Source organism: Bufo bufo, chromosome 1 (assembly GCF_905171765.1).
Source record: "Bufo bufo chromosome 1, aBufBuf1.1, whole genome shotgun sequence".
NCBI classification, from domain to species: Eukaryota; Metazoa; Chordata; class Amphibia; order Anura; family Bufonidae; genus Bufo; species Bufo bufo.
This window is the reverse complement of record NC_053389.1, coordinates 617,474,404-617,488,185: the sequence shown is the minus strand read 5'-3', so window position 1 is coordinate 617,488,185 and position 13,782 is coordinate 617,474,404. Positions and strand designations below refer to the sequence as shown.

Below are 13,782 nucleotides of genomic sequence, written 5' to 3'. Positions count from 1 at the left end.
ATACTGCTGTATAATGTCCTCCATGCCGCTGCTTCTGAGAATGTGCTACAGAGATAGGGGAGCAGGATTTTCCCCACTCAGTGTGCTGTGTATGGGAGACATCAGAGCAGCCAGTGTGTATAACTCTGGAGCTGAGCTCACAGACACTGGACATTTAGAGATGGAGCCTAGAGAAAGGTCAAACTGGTCAAATGATATAATGTCCAGAAATTGTGCTATTCCTCATATACACACATTACAGCTCATTCTGAAAAGTCACTTAGAACAACAGGAACACTTTAAATTACTATTGTATGCTGTAAAACTAGAATTAAATTGTCTAACCTACTTAGAAAATGTAATTTATACATTCCAACAGGTTGTCTTAACTGCAGAATGTTATACAAGCTGTACTCAGTAACTCAAAATTGTAGAATGTGTGACTCCAGACTGTTTTCAGAAGTTTGTTTTCTAAATACAGATTAAGGTACATGTATCAATAATGGGGTAATTTGCACCAAAAAGATACTAACATTACAAATTAAAAGTGGTGATTTGTTTCACCTCATATATCACAAGGCGCACGCCACTTTTAAAATGTGACCTTTTTTAAATATAAACTTGTTTGCAACATTTTAACGCCAATAGCACTAAAATGTGACTTTTTTTTTAAACCAAATGCGCCATTTCAGCCAACCCTGCCAGACCACACTTGCGACTTTTGAAAGCTATTTGTGACTTTTGAAGCATATTAGTGACTTTTCCTGTGGTAAATTGCGATTTTTGTCTCGGGACGTTTTTGTTGTTGTTTAGGTTAAATTTCAATTTACTGACAAAACCCTGCTGTTTAGCTCATTTATATTAGATAAAAATAAATGCATGTTGTTTTTTCTTTTCATAAATGCGAATTTTTGACAAAAAGTCGCATCTTTCTGCCATAAATGCGACTTTTTACACAAAATACCACCACATAAACTGGCTTAATTGTCCACAACAAGTGGAACCATTTCTGCCGATAAGAGGATGATATGAGGTGTATTATGCGCCAATTTGATAGCCCCGCCCACTTTGACATTTATAACTAATTTTTGGCGTAATGCATTCTTTATGGTGAAAATTCTAGAGAAAACAGTTGATATATTTGGCGCCTTTTTAAGCCATAATTCTGGCACAACATGCTTAGTAAATGTCCCTCATTGTCTTGTTGAGTAGGAAACAGTGCAGCCCTGTACTCCACTCGCACCACTGTCCCTACCTACTTGCATGATCTGCCCTAAATGGCGGGCTACAACTTGGCAATGGTCCCTAACTTGACTAAGGGATAAAATAGTCCAGAGTGGCCAGCAGTTGCTTGTTTAAATAGCTTTCTGACAGGAAGTACATGACTCCGGCGCTGAGTCTGATTGGCCCGGTGTCCCTGCTCCCTTATAGGCTGATCACCCCCCCCCTGTCAGTGGGGTTTGTTGCTGTGGCAACTGTGATGCCAGCAGCACAGTCGCAGTGAGACAGGTAAGTACATGATACAGATACTGTAAATTCCATGCACATTGATAGCTTTACAATCAAGCGATGAGAAGTCATCTTCAAGGCCATTATTTAAATACAATATCAATTATTTGTGTCATTCCCATTGCCTGGATGTATACAATGTGAGCCCTATTGGGGGCAGTGTTATAGCAGCGCTATATAAATGCATAAAATAAATAAATAATTGCAGGCTGAACACAACTTGAACATTCTGTGACGAGGACTCTAGAAAAAAAAATGCAGGAAAGAAAAGCAGTCATAAAAAGATTCAATATAGAATTTACCGCGGCTGTGCTATCATGTATATTCTAACAACCTGGATGAAATTCACTGCCTTATGTTACATACTAAACCTTTCCACTTCAGCATAAAAATGTAAAAAATGAGTTCAATATAGTTGTTTTATTGAACGGAATGAAGTCAACAGGTATAACACTCCTTAGTAGACATAAGACTCAGGCCTTACACTGGTGAAACTGTATCCGCCAATTGTCCCTTGTCCTTGCCCCCAACCCATGATTTATGTCGCTTAGTGAACATTACAACTCCATTAACAATTCGTGAAACTAAACTCTAAAATTACTCAATGCACTTGAAGTAACGGACGCTGATTATCATTAATGGCCCCATTGTCCTACACAAGGACATTCATTGTCCAAGCTGATGCGTTCTTGCTTTGGAGCTGCGTTTGGCACCGTCGCTTTGCTTCCACAATCTTATAATTTTCCCTTCTGCATTCTCGAGTGCTGCCAAATTTTTGGAAGCTGTGCTGAATTTGTTGGTTTTTATTATTGTCAGTGTCTATCTGTGAACAAATCAGGCTGGAGAAAACAGTGCATCTAAAACTTTCAATGTTTAGTCATGCCAAACTCATGAAGGTGTATATCGTCTGGGCTAGACAGCAGATGTGGAGAAGGCCAATGCTACAAGTTTTTAACATGGGGCAAAAATTTGAGGATGGCTGGGTGCAATATTTTTCACTTTAAAGTATGACAGAATATGTACCATTATGTAACTAAAACTTATTATGTTATTATTGCTGTTAAAGGGGGCTTTCAGGATTTTCTAAAATTTGCATACAAGCAGAGAATGGTATAAAACAACAATAAAAATAAGCAGACATTGATCCACAAAGTATCACTGAGGTCAGTAACAGGCAGCAGCATTCATGTGAATGATGTACGTATTGAGCACCATCGCTACAGGACAGGAAGGGAACAAGGGAACATTAAACAACAGTGGATTTAATAGAAGAGTGCTGGTTATATTTTTTCTTTTATACCATTTTCTGCTTGTATGAAAATTTCAGAAAATACTGAAAACCCCTTTAATAATGAGAGAGATGAAATTTTGCATTCAATGATAAAACAGTTTCAACCTCGTATTCAAGAAAGAAAATCTTTCCCTTGATTTCAGGGAAAATATAGACCTGAGTCTGGACAAGCACCCAACCCCACTAAAACCTTTGACTGACCAGTACAAAGAAATATAAGCAACATAAATAAAGACCTTTGGTGTACTGGTGTGTTTGGTTACTTTATTGTCGCCTAAACTTTGAGCATACATAGCAACATCTCCAAAAGTCCACTTTGAGAAGATGAGCAGAATATCAATTCTCTTATATTTTGCATAGTTTGGACTTCTTCTGTGAGAAGTTTTGATGAGGTTTCACTGTAATCATCAAGAAGTTACGGGGCTGGTCTTAATACCCCTTTAGCTGGCGGTGGATGTGCCGAATTTATATAGAGGTTCCGGCCTTTACATAGCATCGGAGTAACCACTACCTGTCTAAATCTACACCAGCTCCCTTGCTGGTGTAGATTTGGACCATTTTCTACGCCTAAAACAGGCGTGGAAAATGATAAGTGAGACGGGCCTGCCGGCCCATCCCCTTCTCCGCCCGTACCACGCTCCCTTTTTTAGTCCTGGCATGAGCAGGGAAAAGTCGCAGATTGTGGTGCAAATAACCTTTGCGCTGCAATCTGCGACAGAAGTACGGCAAAAAGTGGTGTATATCTTTTAGTAAATGACCCCCTATGTTTCTATTACCCCTCATAAAATATGTACAGTAGTACTTTTATCGCAATATTATATTTTGCTAAATAATAATAAGTTCTCTTTTCTCCTTCTTCACAGGTCTGTCCATAACAAAGAAGACTCACACATGTAAGTAATCTCACTAAGTCCTGAAATTGCAATTGTATTATAAATGCACATTTTTTCCAACGTCCAGCAGTATGACCAGGGGTTCGTTTACTGACATTATGGACCATTTATTTTTGTAAACAGTAAATCAGGGGAAATTCCTTTAAAGAGGATATCTCACAAATGAAAAAAATACAATATCTGCAGTCAGGGGCCTACATAGAACTCACTGGGCCCCATAGCAAGAATCCTAACCCCACCCACTACCCACCCCTGGCCCATCCCACCTTCTGTCCTGGCTCCTCCCATGCCACACCCACATTTGCCATTAAAGAAATGTATACATGATCTAGTGAAACTGTTAGGAATAAATCTTTTTATTTATTTTTTTATTAACCAACTTTGTTGCAGGCTTTAGCAGAGTGGACATAGGACAGTGGACACAGGGCGCGATATGTATGCGAGCACAGCTGAACGAGTGTAGGCCAGGAGCCCGCATACACTTCGCTCCTCCTGCCTGTGTCCACTGTGCTAAAGCCTGACATAGGGCATCCCCCACATCTTAACCCCTTTGCTACCAGCGCCATTTTTTCATCACTTCTCTTACCCCCAAAAAAACCTTTAAATGCTTGCTGCTGATGCTGAGTGTGCACATAGCCACCAATCATATATCCCCCCCTAAATGTGACTGATGTGCTGGGGGGGGGGGGGGGTTGGGGGAATATGATTAGTAGCTATCTGCACACTCAACATCAGCAGCAAGGAGTTAAAGGGATTATCCAACCCCTAATGCCCCCCAAAATGCCTGTGGGGGGGGGGGGGAAAGCACACTGTCCTCCCGATTCCTCTATGATCTCCCCTTCAAAACCCCACTGCTTGCTGCTTCCCTCAAGAATACTAAAAATACAACCAGTATACACTGCCACTGGCTGATGACTTGCACTTCAAGCGGCAGATGTGAGCGCAGAGACGGAGGATGCTAGGCCGGGTGCAGCACGCATGCCTGTGTGTACTTGAGCGATGCCTGCCAGCAATACACTGGCCAATCAGCAGCAGCTTCTTTGCGCTGATTTGCGCTGATTGGCCAGTGTGAAATGCAGGCACGCCCACAGCCCGCATCATCAGGTCAGGCAGGGGAGCGGGGCCCCGAGGGAAAATAAGTGCTGCTGCCACATATTAACTTGATTTTCTGGATAAATGTCTGCGCACAGTAGACGTAGGGTGCGGGGCCTTCCGTGCGCTCTGGGCTCCCCTGTGCCGTGGGCCCCATAGCAACGGCGCGGTCTGCCTATATTGGCAGTACACCACTGTCTGCAGTAATGTACACCATTATTTTAGCTACACTCCAGTGAAGGAGTTTAAGCATGCATGGGATAGGCATAAGGCCATCCTTCATATAAGATAGGGCCGGGGGCTATCCATAGTACTCAGTATATTGGGCAGACTAGATGGGCCAAATGGTTCTTATCTGCCGACACATTCTATGTTTCTATGTTTACATCAATACATAAAATGCTGCAGTGTAATTTTCACCCTTTTTTTTAGCTTTTTCACTCACCCCTCCACAGCTCTGGTCTCTTCACTTTCTGTGGTCAAGCAGCAGTCCTCCCATGTGACCATCAAGCACCTGCATCTTCTAGGAGTGCATTGCAGTCAGTTCTTGCTAACCCTGTATAAAAGTAGTTACCCACAGCTCCGGTGATTACACTAATAAATAGCAACCGGGTATGCAATGATCCCAACCCCCCCCCCCCCCCCCCCCCCCCCTTCCCACCCACACACAAAATTTCCTTCTCCACTGTCTAGAGCAGGGGTACTCAACTGGCGGACCGCGGTCCAAATACGGACCGCGGCCGCCAGTTGTCCGGACCCCGGCCATCCTTTAGAGCGCTGCTCCTCTCCTGCACACTGTGCCGTGCAGGAGGAGGAGCTTACCGGCGCACTTCCACCTGTCCCACAGCGCAGTGAGACAGGGCTTCCTCCACATGTAGCGCTCCTCCTCCTGCACACTCTGGCAGCTCTGCTCAATACAGCGGCGGGGCACAGGAGATGATCGTTCTCAGCAGCGCAGGAGGAGTCTCTCCCTCCCCCCTGTGCTGCTGCCCCCGCCGCTGCCAATAAGAAGAGGCAGGAGGAGGAGGGGAGGGGCTGTGGCCACTGCGCCACCAATGAAGAAAACTGACCTGTATTACAAATACAGGAGGCGGGTGCTGGAATCAAATAGCCGGCACCCGACCTCTGTGACAGGGAGCTGCGATCAGCTGCAGTTGAGTTAACCCTTCAGGTGCGGTACCTGAGGGGTTAATTGTAGCTGATCGCAGCTCCCTTTCACAAAGGTCGGGTGCCGGCTATTTGATTCCAGCACCCGCCTCCTGTATTTGTATAAGAAACGTTGGTGGCACAGTGCACCCCCCCCCCCAAACACCCCAGTATAAGAAACATTGGTGGCGCAGTGTGCCCCCCCCCCCAGTATAAGAAACATTGGTGGCGCAGTGCGCCCCCCCCCCCCCCCCCTTCCCCATTATAATAAACATTGGTGGCTCAGTGGGAGGTGCCAATGAGGGTTAAAAATAATAAAAGAAAATTAACTCACCTCCTCCAGTTGATCGCGTAACTACCGGTCTCCAGTTCTTACTTCTTTCTTCAGGACCTGTGGTGATCTCACTGAGCTCATCACATGGCCCAGTCACCACAGGTCCTGAAGAAAGAAGTAAGAACTGGAGACCGGTAGTTACGCGATCAACTGGAGGAGGTGAGTAAATAATTTTTTAACCCTCATTGGCACTGCCCACTGCGCCACCAATGTTTATTATATTGGGGGGGGGCGCACTGCGCCACCAATGTTTATTATACTGGGGTGATGGGGGGGGCGCACTGCGCCACCAATGTTTATTATACTGGGGTGATGGGGGGGCGCACTGCGCCACCAATGTTTATTATTTTGAGGGGGGCGCACTGCGCCACCAATGTTTATTATATTGGGGGGCACACTGCGCCACCAATGTTTATTATATTGGGGGGCACACTGCGCCACCAATGTTTATTATATTGAGGCAGGGCGCACTGCGCCACCAATGTTTATTATATTGAGGGGGGGCGCACTGCGCCACCAATGTTTATTATACTGGGGTGATGGGGGGGCGCACTGCGCCACCAATGTTTATTATTTTGAGGGGGGGCACACTGCGCCACCAATGTTTATTATATTGAGGGAGGGCGCACTGCGCCACCAATGTTTATTATACTGGGGTGATGGGGGGGCGCACTGCGCCACCAATGTTTATTATATTGGGGGGCACACTGCGCCACCAATGTTTATTATATTGGGGGGCACACTGCGCCACCAATGTTTATTATATTGGGGGGCACACTGCGCCACCAATGTTTATTATATTGAGGGAGGGCGCACTGCGCCACCAATGTTTATTATACTGAGGTGATGGGGGGGCGCACTGCGCCACCAATGTTTATTATACTGGGGTGATGGGGGGGCGCACTGCGCCACCAATGTTTATTATATTGAGGGAGGGCGCACTGCGCCACCAATGTTTATTATACTGGGGTGATGGGGGGGCGCACTGCGCCACCAATGTTTATTATACTGGGGTGATGGGGGGCGCACTGCGCCACCAATGTTTATTATACTGGGGTGATGGGGGGGGCGCACTGCGCCACCAATGTTTATTATACTGGGGTGATGGGGGGGCGCACTGCGCCACCAATGTTTATTATACTGGGGTGATGGGGGGGCGCACTGCGCCACCAATGTTTATTATATTGAGGGGGGGCGCACTGCGCCACCAATGTTTATTATATCGGGGTGATGGGGGGGGCGCACTGCGCCACCAATGTTTGTTATTTTGAGGGGGGGCGCACTGCGCCACCAATGTTTATTATATTGAGGGGGCCGCCAGACGAAAAAGTCGGACATGTAGTACTTTTAGTCTGGTGGCCTCTCACCGTGCTGCGCCGTAACTCTGCCCCCATCCCCATTATAGTCGATGGGCACAGACCAGCGGCACGGCGAAGTAGTGGCAAGATGGATCTGACAGGGTGAGCAGCCTGTTGGATCCGTCCTGCTGCAAGTGTGAAAGTACCCTTACTAATGAGCGCTTCCATCATGGAACGCCCATTAGTACAGCCTTTACCTCCACCGCTACTTGTGCTAGTAAAAAAAAATATATATTATAATTACGGTACCTCAACCTCCATTTGCTCACGCTGTGGAGAACACTCCCTGCTGACTAGAAGCTCAGGACAGGACCTACAAGACTTCATCACGTTGGAGCACCGGTCCTGAGCTTGCAGTCAGCAGCGAATGTTCACCGCAGCCAGGTGAATGCAAATTATTTTTTATTTTTTGCAAAAGCAGAGAAGGGGGGCACTAATGGGGGCAATACTCTTACTGGGGGCACTAATGGGGACATTATTCTTACTGGGGCACTAATGTGGCCATTACTAATTCTGGGACTTACCCGGGGCGCTCCACTATAACGTCAGAGCGCCCCACGCGCATGTATCACATGATCGCATGGCATCTTTACTGTTGGCGTTCAGCTCGGACCTTCACCTGACTGCAGACCCTGGTATGTGGACCTTCATTAAAACTAGTTGAGTACCCCTGGTCTAGAGGGAGATATAGCTATATATTTCTATGACATTAGAAATAGGGGTGAATCAATGAAAGGTGTCCGGGTTGCTTCACCCGTTTCTCTATGCTGGCACTGAAAGGAAAGAAAGAGAGCAGGGAAGCTACAGAGCATCTCAGTCCACCACTGAATGCAGGAGAAGGTGGACCAGAATTTCATCCATGGAGAAACAGCAGGGGGTGCTACCAGAGAGGAAAATGTAATATACATATTAAAACCTAACGATATTGTTATTTCATGAATACTGCAATAATGCAATCATTTAATTTCAAATGTCCTGTTCATTGCACAGTAGTGGTTTTCCCCGTCAAGGGCCAGTTCACAGGACTGATTTTCAAAAAACAAGTTTAAAAAAATCAGTGTGGAATCTGCATTTTTTTCATGCATTTTTTATGCAGTTTTTTAAAATGTCATTTTTTTTAACCAATGGGTATTCACTTCAACACAAAGCTCCATCTTCAGCTTGAGTTTTTTTGCCAAAGAATGCACGGAAGATGCACAAAATCGCATGGACTTACATGGAGCTGTTTTTCTATGCTTCCCATTCATTTCAATGGGAGATTCAGCACTGATTCTGCCCCAAGATAGTGCAGACCAGTGGCGTTGCTAGGGTCTCAAAAGATCCAGGACCCAAGCCCCAATGAATATGGCCCAGTTCTCTAAGTCGCCAGCCCCCCTCCCCCCACACATCGTATTTTGCTGTACTTGCTATACAGCAGCACATACCTGTCACATCCAGAGCCTGCAGGTGACGTCTCCTCCGATGTAGATCTTCTCTGTCATCATCTTCTCCATTTGGTCCGGACCACTTCTTTCAGTCGCCCCTCGTCTCTGCAGAGTGTGACACACAGACATCTTAGCTTCCTCACTTTTCTATCATCATCCCCCAACCTGGAGCCACAGTGTTATCCTGTTGCTCACTGTGCTCCCCAATACCCCCAAATACTATCCTGAAGAAATATGAGTGCCCCCCATAGTAATAGTGCTCATCCAAGTCCCACCAATAGTTATTCCTTTCCAGAATGCCCCCATTAGTAATACTGCCCCCAACAGTGATAATGCTCCCCAAGAGTGCCCCTATGAGTAAAAGAGCCCTCCAGTATTAATAATGCCCTCACAGAGCCCCCAGTAGAAATAAGCCCCCCTAGTGCTCTTAGTAAAAATAAGGAGGATCTATAAGTCCCTCCTATAGAGCTCCCAGTAGTAATAAGAACACCTATAATGTCCCCTGGATTTGCAGTACCTCCTGTAGTTATATTCCTCTCTCCACCATACAGTCCCATGTAAATAACATCACACCATCTCTCCTGCCCTCTCCAAAATACAGTCTTATGTAAAGAACATCACTCCCCTCCCTTCAGCCCCTCCAACATACAGTCCCATGTAAGTAACTCTATTTCCCTCCCTCCGCTATAGAGTCCCATGTAAATAACATCACACCATCTCCCCAGCCCCCGCCAATTTACAGTCCCATGTAAATTTACATTCCTCTCTATCTACAGCCCCCTCCAAAATACAGCCTCATGTAAATAACATCACCTCCTCCCCAGCCGCCTTCAACATACAGTCCCAAGTAAATAATATCACCCCCTCCCCAGCCACCTCCAACATGCAATCCCATGTAAACATCACCCCCTCAACATACAGTCCCATGTAAATAACATCGCCTCCTCAACATTCAGTCCCATGTAAATAACATCACCCCTGTAACATTCAGTCCCATGTAAATAACGTAATTCCCTCCCACAGCCCCAATCAACATACAGTCCCATGTAAATAATGTCACTCCCTCCCCTAGCCCCCTCCGTCATACAGTCCCATGTAAATAACATCCCACGCTCCCCCAGCCCCCTGCAACATACAGTCCCATGTAAATAACATCACTTCCTCCTACAGCCACCATCAAGATACAGTCCCATGTAAATAACATCCCTCCCTTCAGCCCTAACATACAGTCTCAGTTAAATAACCACAACTTCCAGCATTGCTTTGCCTCTCCCTTCACTAACAGCTCCTTCTGTAGCAGACATTACCACAGCTTCTTCCTCCAAGACTTCTCCTCTTCACTGCCGTCCTCCCCTGCACTGGTCACATGATGGTGACATCATGGCAGGTCCTTCTCAACTACTGCCTGTTTTTACTGGTCACATGACCTGTGATGTCACCACAGGTCCTTTAGATCTTCCACTGCATTAGATTCAATTGTATTGCCGTCCTGAGGACAGCAATTCAGTTGGATCTATCTGGCAGGCAGGACATTCTGGGCCTGGGACATAACATCAGGGGCCCAGGCCCCAAATGTTTTGACCTAGCAACGCCCCTGGGGCACACTTCTTCTTTTTTACACGTGTAATGTAAAAAAAAAGCAAGTGCTGCTTCCCATTAAAATGAATGGGAGGCTGTTTTGGGGTGTTTTATGGAGCTGATTTTGAGGCAGAAATGGTCCAAAATCAGCACCAAAAACTCTGTGTGAACTGGCCTTAAAGGGAATGTGTCACCATGAAATGAACTATCGTTTAAATAATGTTTTTAGGTTAAATATATTTTAGAGAATTTTTGGTGATAATATTTTTAATTTTCCATGTCAATATCTATATTAAAAAAGATTAAATTCCATAGTTTTTGCACTGGCCACTAAGCCTAATAATAGGCGCCACTTCTTGGTCTGTAGACATCATTTTACTGCAGTTATCTGCTTATCACAGGCAGGGTTAGAATGACAGATATTACCTAGATATGCAGATATCACAGGATTCACCATTCACAATAGATGATATCACAGCTTATCTACTCCCTTCTGACCTCTGCACAGGTCACAGAGCATGTCTTGAAAACTATCCTATAGAAATCAATGAGTTCACCTCCTGTCCATTGTGTCCATGGCCTATGGTGCCTTCTGTAAAGCATGTCTCCAAATTCTGTTAACAACAGCTCAGGCAAGATGGCAGCCCCCATTATCATGTTCAGAAAATCAGATTAGAAAAACAGATTAGAAAAAAAGGATATGTGTCGCTTACTGGTTTTAACTGGCAGAAAAAAATGAATGGACACATTGGCCATGAATCATGGATACAACAGGCCAAAGTGTATAACTCTAGGTGGACATCTATTGCATTTTTTAGAAACATGAAGGCTACTGCTAGTCTCACTTAGTAAAATATATCTATCACTGAGACCTCAAAATCCCCTTTTCAGGATGATCATCGCCTTTTATCTAATTTCGAATAACCCATTTAAAACACAAAATATTTATTTTATTAGGGAGTGGAGCAATGTGGTTCCTTTTATAAATGTAAAGCATTTCTAATATTCTAATAGTAGAGCGAACCATACAGATCATTCATTTCATCAGTTTGGAGAACCTACATCTACAATCAGTATTGTGAACTGATAAAATAAATTTTGGCATGGCCACTGTCTCAAAGAATAAACTACCTGTTTTTCTGATTTTAGGGAATGTTCACACGTTAAAAATACACATGAGAAAAAATGATAAAGAATCTGCTGCAAAAATCTGGGGGTTCCTGAATTTCTGCTTCGGATTTGTATGGTCATCTGATCATAGATGAGACCCATGATTTGCATGATGTTTCCACAACTAGGGTTTTCCATTTCATAAGAATGGGAGGTGGAATCCATGCGGGTATCAATACGGATTACCCTAAAAGTAATTACATGCTGATAATTTCCGTCTTTCACTCTGAAGCCCACATCATACTTGTTTTCCTGTATTACAATATAAAATATTTGAAAGTAACTGTAGGAAACAAATGTGCATAGGTTTTTTTCATATCTCTCAGAGATTCTTCACAAAACCTGAATTTGTGTCCACAGGAAAGACAGCTCTGTAAATACAGATAACTTGCATGTGCATAATGTTTTCTCATCATCATCATCATCATCATCATCATCAATAGAAATGGTTAATTGCAAAAATGGACGAATAGGATATGCAGTCAGTTTCTCAGATTGGGCATATAGATTTAAAAAAAAACTGTGTGTGAATAGCCTTTTGATTTGTATGGGTCTGTGTGCTGTCCTTTATTTATAAAAGGATAGCACATTGAAGAAAAATATGGGCTCAGACTCCCTAGTGATTGCTAGGGATTTCTTTGTGTACAGAGCTAGCTGTCAGCCACTGATAGTTGTACATGGGGGAGGTGTTATCAGTGATTGATAGCATTCTCTATGTAATTGTGTATGCAGGGATAGATGCCAGTCACTGATAGCTGTACACAGAGAGGTGTTACCAATGATTGATAGTATTTTCTGTGTAAGTGTGTATACAGAGATAGCTGTCAGTCACTGATAGCTATACACAGGGGTTGTGTTATCAGTGATTGATAGCATTCTCTGTGTGTGTATACAGAGATAGGTGTCAGTCACTGATAGCGGTACACAGGGAGGTGTTATCAGTGATTGATAGCATTCTCTATGTAAGTGTGTATACAGAGATGATGTCAGGCACTGCTAGCAGTACACGGGGGAGGTGTTATCAGTGATTGATAGCATTCTCTATGTAAGTGTGTATACATGGATAGCAGTCAGTCACTGATAGCTATACATGGGGAGGTGTTATCAGTGATTAATAGCATTCTCTGTGTAAGTGTGTATACAGAGATAGCTGTCAGTCACTGATAACTGTACATGGGAGATGTTACCAATGATTGATAGTATTCTCTGTGTAAGTGTGTATACAGATATAGCTGGCAGTCACTGATAGTTGTACACGGGGAGGTGTTATCAGTGATTGATAGCATTCACTGTGTAAGTATGTATACAGATATAGCTGTCAGTCACTGATAACTGACAGAGATAGCTGTCAGTCACTGCTTGTTCCCAGAATCTTAAGTTCAGCCCTTCTCACACATACTTTATCCAAACTGCGTACATGGAGCTGAAAAATTGGTAGGAAATCTAGATTGGATAAGGGGATCGTCTTCTCAAAGATGTGGTTTTGTGGAGAATATTCGCTGTATTTCTTTATGCAGGTCTATTAGGATCAATAGTAGCTTCTTCTTCACTATGTTATCTTTGCTAGCTCCATGGTATATGCAGTGCACTGATTATTAGTGGAGAAAACCGCTACTGAAATCATATATTGCATTGTATCATTCTTCTTTAGTTGATAATAGAGATCTTATACTGCAGAATTTTACTATGTGGTGAAACTGGTAATAGGGAAAGAGCTGGGCACCTCTTAAAGGGGTTTACTGGTAATAACTATTAGTTGATGACCCCTAGCCTGCATCACCTGCTGAAAGATTCGTACCTGCTCCCCATTGTTTTGGTCCTGCATACTGGCTCCATTTCCTCTGTCTTCTGGTCCTCCGCTTGTTTTCATGGTCTGGTGTACTGCGGCAGCCAACTACGGGTTCAGCAATAATGTGTTGTTTGGGAACACATCACCACTGAAGCCAGACATTGGCTGTCCATACCTGGCCAGAAGAAAACAAGCCGGGGACTGGGAGATAGGGGGACG

General features: G+C 44.3%; 1 protein-coding gene across 1 annotated transcript in view; it reads left to right on the top strand.

Annotated features, from left to right (window-relative positions):
- Window positions 1–13,782, top strand: part of RORA (RAR related orphan receptor A) — a 520,597-nt gene that overhangs the window by 296,042 nt on the left and 210,773 nt on the right. Inside the window, exon 2 of the mRNA XM_040413736.1 lies at window positions 3,643–3,672. Within this exon, the coding sequence (XP_040269670.1) occupies window positions 3,643–3,672 (30 nt within the window). The remainder of the gene's footprint in view (window positions 1–3,642; window positions 3,673–13,782) is intronic.